The sequence below is a fragment of the Eucyclogobius newberryi genome, unplaced genomic scaffold (assembly GCF_026437365.1).
Source record: "Eucyclogobius newberryi isolate DKJ021-1_F unplaced genomic scaffold, fEucNew1.0.hap1 SCAF_465, whole genome shotgun sequence".
Classification (NCBI taxonomy): domain Eukaryota; kingdom Metazoa; phylum Chordata; class Actinopteri; order Gobiiformes; family Gobiidae; genus Eucyclogobius; species Eucyclogobius newberryi.
In genome coordinates, this window is record NW_027316129.1 from 20046 (window position 1) to 39936 (window position 19891).

Sequence of the window (19891 nt, forward strand, 5' to 3'; positions counted from 1 at the left end):
CAGAACATTCAAACTGAAGACTGTTCTTATGAAGCAGAACATTCAAACTGAAGACTGTTCTTATGAAGCAGAACATGCAAACTGAAGACTGTTCTTATGAAGCAGAACATGCAAACTGAAGACTGTTCTTATGAAGCAGAACATGCAAACTGAAGACTGTTCTTATGAAGCAGAACATGCAAACTGAAAACTGTTCTTATGAAGCAGAACATGCAAACTGAACTGTTCTTATGAAGCAGAACATACATGCAAACTGAACTGTTCTTATGAAGCAGAACATGCAAACTGAACTGTTTTCTTCGGTTTAGGCTCAGATGAGACACGGACTGTAATGTTCTGCTTGTGCAGCTGCGCCACTGTCTGGTGTTCCAGTACTTGCAGTACTCGCAGTACATGCAGTACATGCAGTACTTGCAGTACTTGCAGTACTCGCAGTACTTGCAGTACATGCAGTACATGCAGTACTCGCAGTACTTGCAGTACTCGCAGTACATGCAGTACTTGCAGTACATGCAGTACTCGCAGTACATGCAGTATTTCTTGGACCTTCTGGGCTGAATAATGGGCCCCGCCCCACAACGTTGGTAAATCTTTTTAAGCTGCTTAAACCCTTCTCATCTTTCAGGTCCTGATTCGGCTCTGGAAGAGTTCACACCAGAATCATCGCCAAAATAGCCGGCCCGGGCAGAAAGAGGCAACCCTCGGATTCAGAGCCCAGCAGTGGAAGCGAGAGCGGCGACGGGCGCCCACTGAGCGCCAAGTGCCTGAGGATGGACCGCCCAGCAGGAGGAGGTACAGCCTAAAGAGTCTACTGTCCGCTAAAGGAGCCTGTGTTTGTAGAATCGATTAGCCCTAGTCTGAATAGGATCTTATTTGAACATCAGAAAACCCCATGATTCATCTTGTTTGTCCTGTAGGGGGCAGCGGAGGGGGCAGGTCCCAGCAGAGGGCGGGGCCGATGGACCACACCTCCAGTAAAAAGAAGCAGAAAGATCGAGTGAACCTGGAAAGTCGAGAAGCAAAGAGGGCGACAGTCACCGAGCGAGTCATCGCCGAGGTCAAGAAAGGTACGTGTCCCACCACCGGGGGGCGTGTTTGTGTCCCACCACCGGGGGGCGTGTTTGTGTCCCACCACCGGGGGGCGTGTTTGTGTCCCACCACCTGGGGACGTGTTTTTGTGTCCCAGTCCCACCACTGGGTGTGTGTCCCAGTCCCACCACTGGGGGACGTGTTTGTGTCAAGAGAGAAACATGTGAACAGCAATAGAGGTCATTCACGTGACGTCACACGACGCCCCCCACGCTCCACCATGATCCCCCCACGCTCCACCAGGATCCCCCCACGCTCCACCAGGATCCCCCCACGCTCCACCAGGATCCCCCCCATGATCCCCCCACGCTCCACCAGGATCCCCCCCATGATCCCCCCACGCTCCACCAGGATCCCCCCCATGATCCCCCCACGCTCCACCAGGATCCCCCCCATGATCCCCCCACGCTCCACCAGGATCCCCCCACGCTCCACCAGGATCCCCCCACGCTCCACCAGGATCCCCCCATGATCCCCCCACGCTCCACCAGGATCCCCCCAGGATCCCCCCCACGCTCCACCAGGATCCCCCCCACGCTCCACCAGGATCCCCCCATGATCCCCCCACGCTCCACCAGGATCCCCCCATGATCCCCCCACGCTCCACCAGGATCCCCCCATGATCCCCCCACGCTCCACCAGGATCCCCCCCACGCTCCACCAGGATCCCCCCATGATCCCCCCACGCTCAACCAGGATCCCCCCACGATCCCCCCACACTCCACCAGGATCCCCCCACGATCCCCCCACACTCCACCAGGATCCCCCCACGCTCCACCAAGATCCCCCCACGCTCCACCAGGATCCCCCCCACGCTCCACCAGGATCCCCCCACGCTCCACCAGGATCCCCCCCACGCTCCACCAGGATCCCCCCCACGCTCCACCAGGATCCCCCCCACGATCCCCCCACGCTCCACCAGGATCCCCCCACGCTCCACCAGGATCCCCCCACGCTCCACCAGGATCCCCCCCACGCTCCACCAGGATCCCCCCACGCTCCACCAGGATCCCCCCCACGCTCCACCAGGATCCCCCCACGATCCCCCCACACTCCACCAGGATCCCCCCACGCTCCACCAGGATCCCCCCACGCTCCACCAGGATCCCCCCACGCTCCACCAGGATCCCCCCCACGCTCCACCAGGATCCCCCCCACGCTCCACCAGGATCCCCCCACGCTCCACCAGGATCCCCCCCACGCTCCACCAGGATCCCCCCACGCTCCACCAGGATCCCCCCCACGCTCCACCAGGATCCCCCCACGATCCCCCCACACTCCACCAGGATCCCCCCACGCTCCACCAGGATCCCCCCCACACTCCACCAGGATCCCCCCACACTCCACCAGGATCCCCCCACGCTCCACCAGGATCCCCCCCACGCTCCACCAGGATCCCCCCCACGCTCCACCAGGATCCCCCCCACGCTCCACCAGGATCCCCCCCACGCTCCACCAGGATCCCCCCCACGCTCCACCACGCTCCACCATGATCCCCCCCACACTCCACCAGGATCCCCCCACACTCCACCAGGATCCCCCCACGCTCCACCAGGATCCCCCCACGCTCCACCAGGATCCCCCCCACGCTCCACCAGGATCCCCCCCACGCTCCACCACGCTCCACCATGATCCCCCCACGATCCCCCCACACTCCACCAGGATCCCCCCCACGCTCCACCAGGATCCCCCCCACGCTCCACCACGCTCCACCATGATCCCCCCACGCTCCACCAGGATCCCCCCCACACTCCACCAGGATCCCCCCACACTCCACCAGGATCCCCCCCACGCTCCACCAGGATCCCCCCCACGCTCCACCATGATCCCCCCACGATCCCCCCACACTCCACCAGGATCCCCCCCACACTCCACCAGGATCCCCCCCACGCTCCACCAGGATCCCCCCCACGCTCCACCAGGATCCCCCCCACACTCCACCAGGATCCCCCCACACTCCACCAGGATCCCCCCCACGCTCCACCACGCTCCACCATGATCCCCCACGCTCCACCATGATCCCCCACGCTCCACCATGATCCCCCACGCTCCACCATGATCCCCCCACACTCCACCATGATCCCCCACGCTCCACCATGATCCCCCCACACTCCACCAGGATCCCCCCCACGCTCCACCATGATCCCCCACGCTCCACCATGATCCCCCACGCTCCACCATGATCCCCCCACACTCCACCATGATCCCCCACACTCCACCAGGATCCCCCCCACGCTCCACCAGGATCCCCCCCACGCTCCACCAGGATCCCCCCCACGCTCCACCACGCTCCACCATGATCCCCCACGCTCCACCATGATCCCCCACGCTCCACCATGATCCCCCCACGCTCCACCAGGATCCCCCCCACGCTCCACCACGCTCCACCATGATCCCCCACGCTCCACCATGATCCCCCACGCTCCACCATGATCCCCCACGCTCCACCATGATCCCCCCACGCTCCACCAGGTCCGGAGAATTAACGCTGTAGAATTAACATCGGTTTTATTTAGGCGTTGACCCTCTGTTCAAAATTGGGACTTGTGAACCATGGGACCAGAAGGTTTGGATAATGTCCGGGGTACAAGACATCCCAAAGACTGTGATTTAGGCATCAAATATGGATCTGAGTTGATTGATCTAAATATTGACCTCTGTGTAGCTCATCCAAGGAGTTTGTGGACTCATCATTTACTTTTGAGATCACTTTCCACGCTCTATCAGTGCAAAGGAACGCAACTCTGGACGGACAAGGGGGCGGCAACGTATGCGATCACGTGGTTTTGTGACGTTGGTGAATGATCTCTATAGAGACAGAGACGTAGTCCCTCCAGCGTGTCCTGGGTCTACCCTAGGGCCTCTTCCCCTTGGGACATGAACACCTCCACACGGAGGCATAAGCTGGAAGAGCAGCGGCTGTACCCCGAGCTCCTCCCCTCAGTTGGACCTCTTGTGTCCTCCATCTTGCAGCTCTTCTTTGTGCCGTGTCCTTATAGAACATAAATGATGGAGATTCTCCTGCTCTTTGGCTTTAGTAAAAGCTCAGTCTGCTGTGTCTCGTGTGTGTCGTCTCTAAAGCGGCGTGAGGGCGTGGCCCGTTTGTGTCTCGTGTGTGTCGTCTCTAAAGCGGCGTGAGGGCGTGGCCCGTTTGTGTCTCGTGTGCGTCGTCTCTAAAGCGGCGTGAGGGCGTGGCCCGTTTGTGTCTCGTGTGCGTCGTCTCTAAAGCGGCGTGAGGGCGTGGCCCGTTTGTGTCTCGTGTGCGTCGTCTCTAAAGCGGCGTGAGGGCGTGGCCCGTTTGTGTCTCGTGTGCGTCGTCTCTAAAGCGGCGTGAGGGCGTGGCCCGTTTGTGTCTCGTGTGTGTCGTCTCTAAAGCGGCGTGAGGGCGTGGCCCGTTTGTGTCTCGTGTGCGTCGTCTCTAAAGCGGCGTGAGGGCGTGGCCCGCGTGACAGTAGAAACCTGCTGAAGGGCGTGTCCGCTCTCACTGGCCCAGTTTGTGTCTTTCCTCATAGTTTTCATCATTGTCATAATGAAACTAACATGAACTTATGAGACTGACTCGACCTAACGCCACGTTCAAGATCAGAAACACCAGAAGACGAGCATTTTTCACCAGATGAAAGAACGACATGAAGAGCTTTGAAGTGAGCCGTTTGTCAGAGCTCATTACAGCGTTCAGAATAAGCGGTATCACAAAATGCGAAAGTGTGTTTGTGTCGCAGCTTTTGTGATACAAAAATGTGTCAATTGTGTAACCAAAGCTCCTAAAAGTTCTGATCACTGTCAATCCATCGTCAAAAACATCATGACACATGTAGGACGCTGTGTGGACATGACACATGTAGGACGCTGTGTGGACATGACACATGTAGGACGCTGTGTGGACATGACACATGTAGGACGCTGTGTGGACATGACACATGTAGGACGCTGTGTGGACATGACACATGTAGGACGCTGTGTGGACATGACACATGTAGGACGCTGTGTGGACATGACACATGTAGGACGCTGTGTGGACATGACACATGTAGGACGCTGTGTGGACATGACACATGTAGGACGCTGTGTGGACATGACACATGTAGGACGCTGTGTGGACATGACACATGTAGGACGCTGTGTGGACATGACACATGTAGGACGCTGTGTGGACATGACACATGTAGGACGCTGTGTGGACATGACACATGTAGGACGCTGTGTGGACATGACACATGTAGGACGCTGTGTGGACATGACACATGTAGGACGCTGTGTGGACATGACACATGTAGGACGCTGTGTGGACATGACACATGTAGGACGCCGTGTGGACATGACACATGTAGGACGCCGTGTGGACATGACACATGTAGGACGCCGTGTGGACATGACATGTAGGACGCCGTGTGGACATGACATGTAGGACGCCGTGTGGACATGACACATGTAGGACGCCGTGTGGACATGACACATGTAGGACGCCGTGTGGACATGACACATGTAGGACGCCGTGTGGACATGACACATGTAGGACGCCGTGTGGACATGACACATGTAGGACGCCGTGTGGACATGACACATGTAGGACGCCGTGTGGACATGACACATGTAGGACGCCGTGTGGACATGACACATGTAGGACGCCGTGTGGACATGACACATGTAGGACGCCGTGTGGACATGACACATGTAGGACGCCGTGTGGACATGACATGTAGGACGCCGTGTGGACATGACATGTAGGACGCCGTGTGGACATGACATGTAGGACGCCGTGTGGACACATGTAGGACGCCGTGTGGACATGACATGTAGGACGCCGTGTGGACATGACATGTAGGACGCCGTGTGGACATGACACATGTAGGACGCCGTGTGGACATGACACATGTAGGACGCCTTGTGGACATGACACACGTAGGACGCCGTGTGGACATGACACACGTAGGACGCCGTGTGGGCATGACACACGTAGGACGCCGTGTGGGCATGACACACGTAGGACGCCGTGTGGACATGAGACACGTAGGACGCCGTGTGGACATGAGACACGTAGGACGCCGTGTGGACATGACACGTAGGACGCCGTGTGGACATGACACGTAGGACGCCGTGTGGACATGACACGTAGGACGCCGTGTGGACATGACATGTAGGACGCCGTGTGGACATGACACATGTAGGACGCCGTGTGGACATGACACATGTAGGACGCCGTGTGGACATGACACATGTAGGACGCCGTGTGGACATGACACATGTAGGACGCCGTGTGGACATGACACATGTAGGACGCCGTGTGGACATGACACATGTAGGACGCCGTGTGGACATGACACATGTAGGACGCCGTGTGGACATGACACATGTAGGACGCCGTGTGGACATGACACATGTAGGACGCCGTGTGGACATGACACATGTAGGACGCCGTGTGGACATGACATGTAGGACGCCGTGTGGACATGACATGTAGGACGCCGTGTGGACATGACATGTAGGACGCCGTGTGGACATGACACATGTAGGACGCCGTGTGGACATGACACATGTAGGACGCCGTGTGGACATGACACATGTAGGACGCCGTGTGGACATGACACATGTAGGACGCCGTGTGGACATGACACATGTAGGACGCCGTGTGGACATGACACATGTAGGACGCCGTGTGGGCATGACACACGTAGGACGCCGTGTGGGCATGACACACGTAGGACGCCGTGTGGGCATGACACACGTAGGACGCCGTGTGGGCATGACACACGTAGGACGCCGTGTGGGCATGACACACGTAGGACGCCGTGTGGGCATGACACACGTAGGACGCCGTGTGGACATGACACATGTAGGTCGCTGCTGTCTCAGATCGAGAGTCTGAAAGTGGGAGGAGTCACAGATTCAGACTCTGAGGTCAAAGGTCAATATCTCCTAAACACACGTGCAGATCTTTCACTGCCAGAACATTCATATTTACAGTGTCACGTGACACGACCTCGTTTCAACAATCAGGAGAGTATTTTGGGCTCAGCCAATCACACGCTCCGAATGTGGAGCCGGAGCCGAGACGTGTGCTTAGGGACCGTCATCAAATAGAAAAACGAAAAATGGAATAGAACGTCAAATAGAGCGGTACAATTTGAACACAATAAATACACCATGATGGTCGCCACAGCAACCTGTATTTTTCCATCAGAATAATACATATTTTCTGTGAGTTTAAAGACAATTCATATGTAAATGAGACTCTGAGAAGTCGTCTGATGATGATGTGGAAGAACGTTGTAAATAAGACCGTCTGACTTTGTGTCAGTTTTCTGTTTCATGTGAAAAAAAGATGTTTAAAAAGTGTTTAAAAGTTAATTTGTTAAGAGTTTTTTTAAAATAGAATGTTTACAAATACATTTTAAATAAATAATCGTGTTCCATATCAATGGAAAATATTGATAGTCACTTTCGTGTTTTGCTCTGCAATTATGAAATTGCTATATAAATTTGAAAAAATGAACGGATTGTTTAGCTGCTGCTGCACAAGAGAAACTCCTTCATCTGACCCTTGTGTGACCCCATGTGACCCCTGTGTGACCCCATCTGACCCCTGTGTGATCCCTGTGTGACCCCTGTGTGACCCTTGATGTTCACCATGTTTGAGATGGTCATCACAAAACTGGACATGAACACACCACCGTCGCCACAGCACAACACTGGACAACAACACACACAGGGGTCAGACAGTCTGACCCCTGTGCGTTCTGTCTGACCCCTGTGCGTTCTGTCTGACCCCTGTGCGTTCTGTCTGACCCCTGTGCGTTCTGTCTGACCCCTGTGCGTTCTGTCTGACCCCTGTGCGTTCTGTCTGACCCCTGTTCGTTCAGTCTGACCCCTGTTCGTTCAGTCTGACCCCTGTGCGTTCTGTCTGACCCCTGTTCGTTCTGTCTGACCCCTGTGCGTTCTGTCTGACCCCTGTGCGTTCTGTCTGACCCCTGTTCGTTCTGTCTGACCCCTGTGCGTTCTGTCTGACCCCTGTGCGTTCTGTCTGACCCCTGTGCGTTCTGTCTGACCCCTGTGCGTTCTGTCTGACCCCTGTGCGTTCTGTCTGACCCCTGTGCGTTCTGTCTGACCCCTGTGCGTTCTGTCTGACCCCTGTGCGTTCTGTCTGACCCCTGTGTGTGTTGTTGTGTTGCAGATGTGTTCGTGGACTGGAAGCAGAATGCCAGTGACGTGATCGTGCGTCTTCGTTGTGGAGACGGAGTTCAGAGTCCAGACGACGTGAGCTGCAGCTTCAGCGACACTCACGCGCTTGTCCGAGTCCCCGGTGAGTAGAGCCGTGACTTTAGAGCTCCACGGTGAGTAGAGCCGTGACTTTAGAGCTCCACGGTGAGTAGAGCCGTGACTTTAGAGCTCCACGGTGAGTAGAGCCGTGACTTTAGAGCTCCACGGTGAGTAGAGCCGTGACTTTAGAGCTCCACGGTGAGTAGAGCCGTGACTTTAGAGCTCCACGGTGAGTAGAGCCGTGACTTTAGAGCTCCACGGTGAGTAGAGCCGTGACTTTAGAGCTCCACTGTGAGTAGAGCCGTGACTTTAGAGCTCCACGGTGAGTAGAGCCGTGACTTTAGAGCTCCACGGTGAGTAGAGCCGTGACTTTAGAGCTCCACGGTGAGTAGAGCCGTGACTTTAGAGCTCCACGGTGAGTAGAGCCGTGACTTTAGAGCTCCACGGTGAGTAGAGCCGTGACTTTAGAGCTCCACTGTGAGTAGAGCCGTGACTTTAGAGCTCCACGGTGAGTAGAGCCGTTACTTTAGAGCTCCACGGTGAGTAGAGCCGTGACTTTAGAGCTCCACGGTGAGTAGAGCCGTGACTTTAGAGCTCCACGGTGAGTAGAGCCGTGACTTTAGAGCTCCACGGTGAGTAGAGCCGTGACTTTAGAGCTCCACGGTGAGTAGAGCCGTGACTTTAGAGCTCCACGGTGAGTAGAGCCGTGACTTTAGAGCTCCACGGTGAGTAGAGCCGTGACTTTAGAGCTCCACGGTGAGTAGAGCCGTGACTTTAGAGCTCCACGGTGAGTAGAGCCGTGACTTTAGAGCTCCACGGTGAGTAGAGCCGTTACTTTAGAGCTCCACGGTGAGTAGAGCCGTTACTTTAGAGCTCCACGGTGAGTAGAGCCGTGACTTTAGAGCTCCACGGTGAGTAGAGCCGTGACTTTAGAGCTCCACGGTGAGTAGAGCCGTGACTTTAGAGCTCCACGGTGAGTAGAGCCGTTACTTTAGAGCTCCACGGTGAGTAGAGCCGTGACTTTAGAGCTCCACGGTGAGTAGAGCCGTGACTTTAGAGCTCCACGGTGAGTAGAGCCGTGACTTTAGAGCTCCACTGTGAGTAGAGCCGTTACTTTTGAGCTCCACGGTGAGTAGAGCCGTGACTTTAGAGCTCCACGGTGAGTAGAGCCGTTACTTTAGAGCTCCACGGTGAGTAGAGCCGTGACTTTAGAGCTCCACGGTGAGTAGAGCCGTGACTTTAGAGCTCCCTGGTCAGCCCCATGGTCAGACGTTGCTCCGGCCTCTTCCTGACCTCTTGTCTGTTTCAGATGGACGTGAGTGGAGCTGTTCTCTTCAGGAGGAGATCGAGGCGTCGTGCAGTCGTGTGCAGTACAAAGAAAAGGCTGGACTGCTGCACCTCGTCCTGCACAAGAAGATCCCCTTCCACATCTGGCCCTCGCTCATGGTACAGACGCTCAAGCAAAGGATCATGGTCTATGTAGTCCAGCTGCTCTGCACATCAGCACTTTAGTAACACAGGCCTCTATTCACAATGATGTGTGAGGGAGTGGTCAGTGGTCCAGATGTGTGAGGGAGTGGTCCAGATGTGTGAGGGAGTGGTCTGTGGTCCAGATGTGTGAGGGAGTGGTCTGTGGTCCAGATGTGTGAGTCTGTGGTCCAGATAAGATAAGATAAGATAATCCTTTATTGTCCCACATGGGGAAATTTCATTGTTGCAACGCAGGTAGATACAGAAGTAGATCCAGAAGAACAGATCACTTATAGGAAGTCTGAAAAACACTTTCAGTAGAAGATCTCCTATAAATAAATAAAAACTCCCATAGACAAATAAATAAATAAATACCATTGCGTGTGATCCTGACAGTAATTGCACATGAATATGTGTCACGACAGCACATAGATTGCACATGAATTTCACAGTAATTGCACATATGACAGAATTGCACATCAGTATTAGGTTAGGTCAGTATTGCGCCGGGATAACGTGACGATCTCCGGGTAAGACGACTGTTCTCCGCAGTTTCATGAGTTCCTCCTTTGTGTAAACGCGGTACGGCACCGGCCGGGGGGCGGGGCCAGAGCCGGGGGGCGGGGCCGGAGCCGGGGGGCGGGGCCGGAGCCGGGGGGCGGGGCCGGAGCCGGGGGACTCAGAGCCAAGACACATCGCCACGACACGACGAAAACACTCAATCCAGCCGAATAAAGTCAAAACAAGTTAATTTAAAGCGATTCCAGTGCGTGTCCCGATCGTTGGTGAAGTTCCTCTTTCATATAAACGTGTATATAAACGTGTATATAAACGTGTATATAAACGTGTATATAAACGTGTATATAAACGTGTATATAAACGTGTATATAAACGTGTATATAAACGTGTATATAAACGTGTATATAAACGTGTACCGACGACACGCCGTACTTTAGCGCGGCCGGAGGGCGCGGGGGGGGGCTGGTGGGCTCGCTCGGAGCTAGCTCACGTCACAACAACGCAACGAACGCAACGAAAAACGCTCAAATCCAGCCGAAAAAAGTCAAAAACAGTTGAATTAAAAAACTATTCCAGCGCGTGTCCCTATCGTACAGCAAAATAGAAAAAATATACTAACTATATTTACAAAATATAGGAGATAAAGCACAATAAGTGTGAGAAAGAAGAGAGAGCGTTTACACCGGGCTGCCAGCTGTACCAGCGCCTTATGACGATGTGTGAGGGAGTGGTCTGTGGTCCTCTTCTACAAATTGTTGTTCCATGAAAGCATTTTGTCAAGCGCGCGGCGAGGCCTGTGTGTGCGGGGGCCCGTGTGTGCGGGGGCCCGTGTGCGTGGGGGCCCGTGTGCGCGGGGGCCCGTGTGCGCGGGGGCCCGTGTGCGCGGGAGCCCGTGTGCGCGGGAGCCCGTGTGCGGGGCCCGTTCACAGATGCTTTGCTCTAAACCTGATCTCACTTCTCATTGAATCGTTGTTTGTTTTTCTGGTGTTTTCAGTCCAATAAAAAGAAGGAAGTCGTGCAGAACCCGCCAAGTGTTCTGAAGAAAGCGGAGACCCAACAGAACCAGACCCAACAGAACCAGACCCAACAGAACCAGACCCAACAGAACCAGACCCAACAGAACCAGAACCAACAGAACCAGACCCAACAGAACCAGACCCAACAGAACCAGACCCAACAGAACCAGACCCAACAGAACCAGAACCAACAGAACCAGACCCAACAGAACCAGACCCAACAGAACCAGACCCAACAGAACCAGACCCAACAGAACCAGAACCAACAGAACCAGACCCAACAGAACCAGACCCAACAGAACCAGACCCAACAGAACCAGACCCAACAGAACCAGAACCAACAGAACCAGAACCAACAGAACCAGACCCAACAGAACCAGACCCAACAGAACCAGACCCAACAGAACCAGAACCAACAGAACCAGAACCAACAGAACCAGAACCAACAGAACCAGACGCAACCCTGCGACCAGAGGAGGGGCAGCAGCAGGTCTGATCGTAAACGCGTCCTGCAGCACAGAACAGGGAGCGAGAAGACTTCAGAGGAGACTTCAGAGGAGACTTCAGAGGAGACTTCAGAGGAGACTTCAGAGGAGACTTCAGAGGAGACTTCAGAGGAGACTTCAGAGAAGAACAGGACAACGAAGGACGCTTCAGGAACCTGTGATCATGAGACACTGTCCACAGCTCTGCCTCTGACCACTGGACAGAGCACGCAACAACACACACAACAAGAGGAAAACACGCAACAAGAGGAAAACACGCAAGAGGAAAACACGCAACAAGAGGAAAACACGCAAGAGGAAAACACGCAACAAGAGGAAAACACGCAAGAGGAAAACACGCAACAAGAGGAAAACACGCAAGAGGAAAACACGCAACAAGAGGAAAACACGCAAGAGGAAAACACGCAAGAGGAAAACACGCAACAACACACACAGGAGGACAACATGGCGGTGTGTGGAGACTCTTCCAAACACGAGAAGCACCCTCAGGTCAGTGGAACATGAGTTTGCATGAGACATAGATGAGATAAGATCAGGCTTCATTAGTCCACACAGTGTTACACCTCACAAGGAGGAGGACTTATAGGAGACTTTTTTTAAATAAACACTCTTAATAGAGAAGCTCTTACAGATGCAGGAACTTGCTGAACGTTTGTATGTCAAATGCTCAAAACGACGTATTCAAACGATTTTGTATTTCCAGGATTCAGAATCTCCAGATCAAGAGCAGGAAACGAGGACATTACCATCACCACCAGAGGGCGATGTACAAACCGAAACTGCCAATGCAGAGCAGCAGAGGGCTCCAGACAGGCCACAGACTGAGAGCGCCGCGGGGTCAGAGGTCACGGCGGGGTCAGAGGTCACGGCGGGGTCAGAGGTCACACTGAACAGAGCTGAAGATGTTTCACTGAAGCAGAGCAACTTTGAAGAGAAAGAGAAGAGCGACCAGTGCAAAGAAGAGACGCACAGGCAAGAAGGTACGTTTGTCCGAGTTACACAGAGAAGAAGGTACGTTTGTCCGAGTTACACAGAGAAGAAGGTACGTTTGTCCGAGTTACACAGAGAAGAAGGTACGTTTGTCCGAGTTACACAGAGAAGAAGGTACGTTTGTCCGAGTTACACAGAGAAGGTACGTTTGTCAGAGTTACACAGAGAAGAAGGGACGTTTGTCCGAGTACACAGAGAAGAAGGTACGTTTGTCCGAGTTACACAGAGAAGAAGGGACGTTTGTCCGAGTACACAGGCAAGAAGGTACGTTTGTCCGAGTTACACAGAGAAGGTACGTTTGTCCGAGTTACACAGAGAAGAAGGTACGTTTGTCCGAGTTACACAGAGAAGAAGGTACGTTTGTCCGAGTTACACAGAGAAGAAGGTACGTTTGTCCGAGTTACACAGAGAAGAAGGTACGTTTGTCCGAGTTACACAGAGAAGAAGGTACGTTTGTCCGAGTTACACAGAGAAGGTACGTTTGTCAGAGTTACACAGAGAAGAAGGGACGTTTGTCCGAGTACACAGAGAAGAAGGTACGTTTGTCCGAGTTACACAGAGAAGAAGGGACGTTTGTCCGAGTACACAGGCAAGAAGGTACGTTTGTCCGAGTTACACAGAGAAGGTACGTTTGTCCGAGTTACACAGAGAAGAAGGTACGTTTGTCCGAGTTACACAGAGAAGAAGGTACGTTTGTCCGAGTTACACAGAGAAGAAGGTACGTTTGTCCGAGTTACACAGAGAAGGTACGTTTGTCCGAGTTACACAGAGAAGAAGGTACGTTTGTCCGAGTTACACAGAGAAGGTACGTTTGTCAGAGTTACACAGAGAAGAAGGGACGTTTGTCCGAGTACACAGAGAAGAAGGTACGTTTGTCCGAGTTACACAGAGAAGGGACGTTTGTCCGAGTTACACAGAGAAGAAGGTACGTTTGTCAGAGTTACACAGAGAAGAAGGTTCGTTTGTCCGAGTACACAGAGAAGAAGGTACGTCTGTCCGAGTTACACAGAGAAGAAGGTACGTCTGTCCGAGTTACACAGAGAAGAAGGAACGTTTGTCCGAGTTACACAGAGAAGGTACGTTTGTCCGAGTTACACAGAGAAGAAGGTACGTTTGTCCGAGTTACACAGAGAAGAAGGGACGTTTGTCCGAGTACACAGAGAAGAAGGGACGTTTGTCCGAGTACACAGAGAAGAAGGTACGTTTGTCCGAGTTACACAGAGAAGGGACGTTTGTCCGAGTTACACAGAGAAGAAGGTACGTTTGTCAGAGTTACACAGAGAAGAAGGTACGTTTGTCAGAGTTACACAGAGAAGAAGGGACGTTTGTCCGAGTTACACAGAGAAGAAGGTACGTTTGTCCGAGTTACACAGAGAAGGTACGTTTGTCAGAGTTACACAGAGAAGAAGGGACGTTTGTCCGAGTACACAGAGAAGAAGGTACGTTTGTCCGAGTTACACAGAGAAGAAGGGACGTTTGTCCGAGTACACAGGCAAGAAGGTACGTTTGTCCGAGTTACACAGAGAAGGTACGTTTGTCCGAGTTACACAGAGAAGAAGGTACGTTTGTCCGAGTTACACAGAGAAGAAGGTACGTTTGTCCGAGTTACACAGAGAAGAAGGTACGTTTGTCCGAGTTACACAGAGAAGAAGGTACGTTTGTCCGAGTTACACAGAGAAGAAGGTACGTTTGTCCGAGTTACACAGAGAAGGTACGTTTGTCAGAGTTACACAGAGAAGAAGGGACGTTTGTCCGAGTACACAGAGAAGAAGGTACGTTTGTCCGAGTTACACAGAGAAGAAGGGACGTTTGTCCGAGTACACAGGCAAGAAGGTACGTTTGTCCGAGTTACACAGAGAAGGTACGTTTGTCCGAGTTACACAGAGAAGAAGGTACGTTTGTCCGAGTTACACAGAGAAGAAGGTACGTTTGTCCGAGTTACACAGAGAAGAAGGTACGTTTGTCCGAGTTACACAGAGAAGAAGGTACGTTTGTCCGAGTTACACAGAGAAGAAGGGACGTTTGTCCGAGTTACACGGAGAAGAAGGGACGTTTGTCCGAGTTACACGGAGAAGAAGGGACGTTTGTCCGAGTTACACAGAGGAGAAGAAGGGACGTTTGTCCAAGTTACACAGAGAAGAAGGGACGTTTGTCCGAGTTACACAGAGAAGAAGGGACGTTTGTCCGAGTTACACAGAGAAGAAGGGACGTTTGTCCGAGTTACACAGAGAAGAAGGGACGTTTGTCGGAGTTACACGGAGGAGAAGGGACGTTTGTCCGAGTTACACAGAGAAGAAGGGACGTTTGTCCGAGTTACACAGAGGAGAAGGGACGTTTGTCCGAGTTACACAGAGAAGAAGGGACGTTTGTCCGAGTTACACAGAGAAGAAGGGACGTTTGTCCGAGTTACACGGAGAAGAAGGGACGTTTGTCCGAGTTACACGGAGGAGAAGGGACGTTTGTCCGAGTTACACGGAGGAGAAGGGACGTTTGTCCGAGTTACACGGAGGAGAAGGGACGTTTGTCCGAGTTACACGGAGAAGAAGGGACGTTTGTCCGAGTTACACGGAGAAGAAGGGACGTTTGTCCGAGTTACACAGAGAAGAAGGTACGTTTGTCCGAGTTACACAGAGAAGAAGTCTCCTGTGCTGTTAAGTCCTGATGAGGGAAGGGCATGTGCGGTTTTCAGTAAAAAAACAAAACATTTCAAGTTCTAATAAACAAAGGGCAAAGACGAGAAGAACACAGGTCATGCAGAAGGTGTGGACTTTAAGACCTCTGGGGAGTAAGTTTGCACCTTGATAAACGCTGTAGTAAATGGCTCCCTCTTGTGGCGTTTCAGCACCAGAGCAGATGGTGACGCTGCAGCTGGTGAAGAACGACTCGTATGAGAAGGGCACAGACCTCATGGTGGTCAACGTCTACATAAAGGGAGTCTGCAAAGAAAGTGCCCGCGTCATCTTCAGAGAGCAGGACTTCACTCTCATCTTTCAGACCAGGTGACTCGCTGTACACAGCACAGCCTGTGATTGGATAAGAGAGAACACCCACTCTAAAAAGCAGATGAAAACAGAAAACAATTATTTGTCACCAAAAGCTGACTTGATCTTGTGACAAAGCACCGTATTTCCACTGCTGCTAACCGCCAGGCTTAGCAAATCAAGGCTAGCAAAGCGCGTTAGCAACAGCCGTTTCCTGTTTCTGGCACTCGCTTTATCAAGAGCCACAATCTGATATTTCCAGCTCATAAAGCGTCACATGATCCAAAGCACGACATAAAGAGAGGTTCAAACGCCACGCCCCTCACACACACAATAGCTTTAGACACGCCCCTCACACACACAATAGCTTTAGACACGCCCCTCACACACACAATAGCTTTAGACACGCCCCTCACACACACAATAGCTTTAGACACGCCCCTCACACACACAATAGCTTTAGACACGCCCCTCACACACACAATAGCTTTAGACACGCCCCTCACACACACAATAGCTTTAGACACGCCCCTCACACACAATAGCTTTAGACACGCCCCTCACACACACAATAGCTTTAGACACGCCCCTCACACACACAATAGCTTTAGACACGCCCCTCACACACAATAGCTTTAGACACGCCCCTAGAGGCCTTTTGTGAATCGGCCTCAGGATTAATAAGTTTCATTCAGGAGGATTCAGTTAATTCATGGAATATGTTTGTCTGATGTTCCTCTGGAGACACTGTCATGGAGACACTGTCATGGAGACACTGTCATGGAGACACTGTCATGGAGACACTGTCATGGAGACACTGTCATGGAGACACTCGGACCTCTAGTGGCTCTGCTCATGATGGACAGTTACTGATGTTTATGTTGTTTCAGTGACACAAACTTCCTGCGGCTGCACTCGGGCTGTGGCCCCAACACCATGTTCAGGTGGCAGGTCAAACTCAGGTAAAACACCGATGATAGAAGAGCTCCTGAAGAGAAACGCCAATGTCTTCACTCTGTGTTTGTGCGTCAGGAACCTGATCGAGCCAGAGCAGTGCACGTACTGCTTCACTCCGTCCCGTCTGGACATCATCCTGAAGAAGAGGCACAGCCAGCGCTGGGGCGGTTTGGAGGCCCCAACCACACAAGGTCTGCTGCCACATTTCTGCTGCCACATGACACATAAACATGACTCAGTGACGACTGTGACACATAAACATGACTCAGTGAAGACTGTGACACATAAACATGACTCAGTGAAGACTGTGACACATAAACATGACTCTCAGTGAAGACTGTGACACATAAACATGACTCAGTGAAGACTGTGACACATAAACATGACTCAGTGAAGACTGTGACACATAAACATGACTCAGTGACGACTGTGACACATAAACATGACTCAGTGACGACTGTGACACATAAACATGACTCAGTGACGACTGTGACACATAAACATGACTCAGTGAAGACTGTGACACATAAACATGACTCAGTGAAGACTGTGACACATAAACATGACTCAGTGAAGACTGTGACACATAAACATGACTCAGTGAAGACTGTGACACATAAACATGACTCTCAGTGAAGACTGTGACACATAAACATGACTCAGTGAAGACTGTGACACATAAACATGACTCAGTGACGACTGTGACACATAAACATGACTCAGTGACGACTGTGACACATAAACATGACTCAGTGACGACTGTGACACATAAACATGACTCAGTGACGACTGTGACACATAAACATGACTCAGTGAAGACTGTGACACATAAACATGACTCTCAGTGAAGACTGTGACACATAAACATGACTCAGTGAAGACTGTGACACATAAACATGACTCTCAGTGAAGACTGTGACACATAAACATGACTCAGTGACGACTGTGACACATAAACATGACTCTCAGTGAAGACTGTGACACATAAACATGACTCAGTGAAGACTGTGACACATAAACATGACTCAGTGACGACTGTGACACATAAACATGACTCAGTGACGACTGTGACACATAAACATGACTCAGTGACGACTGTGACACATAAACATGACTCAGTGAAGACTGTGACACATAAACATGACTCAGTGAAGACTGTGACACATAAACATGACTCAGTGAAGACTGTGACACATAAACATGACTCAGTGAAGACTGTGACACATAAACATGACTCAGTGAAGACTGTGACACATAAACATGACTCAGTGAAGACTGTGACACATAAACATGACTCTCAGTGAAGACTGTGACACATAAACATGACTCAGTGACGACTGTGACACATAAACATGACTCAGTGAAGACTGTGACACATAAACATGACTCAGTGACGACTGTGACACATAAACATGACTCAGTGAAGACTGTGACACATAAACATGACTCAGTGAAGACTGTGACACATAAACATGACTCAGTGAAGACTGTGACACATAAACATGACTCAGTGAAGACTGTGACACATAAACATGACTCAGTGAAGACTGTGACACATAAACATGACTCATGATTCTCAGTGAAGACTGTGACACATAAACATGACTCAGTGAAGACTGTGACACAAACATGACTCAGTGAAGACTGTGACACATAAACATGACTCAGTGAAGACTGACACACATAAACATGACTCAGTGAAGACTGACACACATAAACATGACTCAGTGAAGACTGACACACATAAACATGACTCAGTGAAGACTGTGACACATAAACATGACTCAGTGAAGACTGTGACACATAAACATGACTCAGTGAAGACTGTGACACATAAACATGACTCAGTGAAGACTGACACACATAAACATGACTCAGTGAAGACTGACACACATAAACATGACTCAGTGAAGACTGTGACACATAAACATGACTCAGTGAAGACTGTGACACATAAACATGACTCAGTGAAGACTGTGACACATAAACATGACTCAGTGAAGACTGTGACACATAAACATGACTCAGTGAAGACTGTGACACATAAACATGACTCAGTGAAGACTGTGACACATAAACATGACTCAGTGAAGACTGTGACACATAAACATGACTCAGTGAAGACTGTGACACATAAACATGACTCAGTGAAGACTGTGACACATAAACATGACTCAGTGAAGACTGTGACACATAAACATGACTCAGTGAAGACTGTGACACATAAACATGACTCAGTGAAGACTGTGACACATAAACATGACTCAGTGAAGACTGTGACACATAAACATGACTCAGTGAAGACTGTGACACATAAACATGACTCAGTGAAGACTGTGACACATAAACATGACTCAGTGAAGACTGTGACACATAAACATGACTCAGTGAAGACTGTGACACATAAACATGACTCAGTGAAGACTGTGACACATAAACATGACTCAGTGAAGACTGTGACACATAAACATGACTCAGTGAAGACTGACACACATAAACATGACTCAGTGAAGACTGTGACACATAAACATGACTCAGTGAAGACTGTGACACATAAACATGACTCAGTGAAGACTGTGACACATAAACATGACTCAGTGAAGACTGTGACACATAAACATGACTCAGTGAAGACTGTGACACATAAACATGACTCAGTGAAGACTGTGACACATAAACATGACTCAGTGAAGACTGTGACACATAAACATGACTCAGTGAAGACTGTGACACATAAACATGACTCAGTGAAGACTGTGACACATAAACATGACTCAGTGAAGACTGTGACACATAAACATGACTCAGTGAAGACTGTGACACATAAACATGACTCAGTGAAGACTGTGACACATAAACATGACTCAGTGAAGACTGTGACACATAAACATGACTCAGTGAAGACTGTGACACATAAACATGACTCAGTGAAGACTGTGACACATAAACATGACTCAGTGAAGACTGTGACACATAAACATGACTCAGTGAAGACTGTGACACATAAACATGACTCAGTGAAGACTGTGACACATAAACATGACTCAGTGAAGACTGTGACACATAAACATGACTCAGTGAAGACTGTGACACATAAACATGACTC

At 51.1% G+C, this 19891-nt stretch overlaps 1 protein-coding gene across 2 annotated transcripts in view; it reads left to right on the forward strand.

Annotated features, from left to right (window-relative positions):
• The window catches only part of LOC140380411 (uncharacterized), a 33224-nt gene that overhangs the window by 5522 nt on the left and 7811 nt on the right, over positions 1-19891 (forward strand). For both annotated transcript variants that reach the window (XM_072464413.1, XM_072464414.1), the window contains exons 2-10: positions 626-792; positions 918-1067; positions 8261-8389; positions 9656-9792; positions 11330-12346; positions 12561-12837; positions 15690-15846; positions 16719-16790; positions 16861-16976. In XM_072464413.1, coding sequence (XP_072320514.1) covers positions 771-792; positions 918-1067; positions 8261-8389; positions 9656-9792; positions 11330-12346; positions 12561-12837; positions 15690-15846; positions 16719-16790; positions 16861-16976 — 2077 coding nt within the window. In that variant the 5' untranslated portion in view covers positions 626-770. The remainder of the gene's footprint in view (positions 1-625; positions 793-917; positions 1068-8260; positions 8390-9655; positions 9793-11329; positions 12347-12560; positions 12838-15689; positions 15847-16718; positions 16791-16860; positions 16977-19891) is intronic.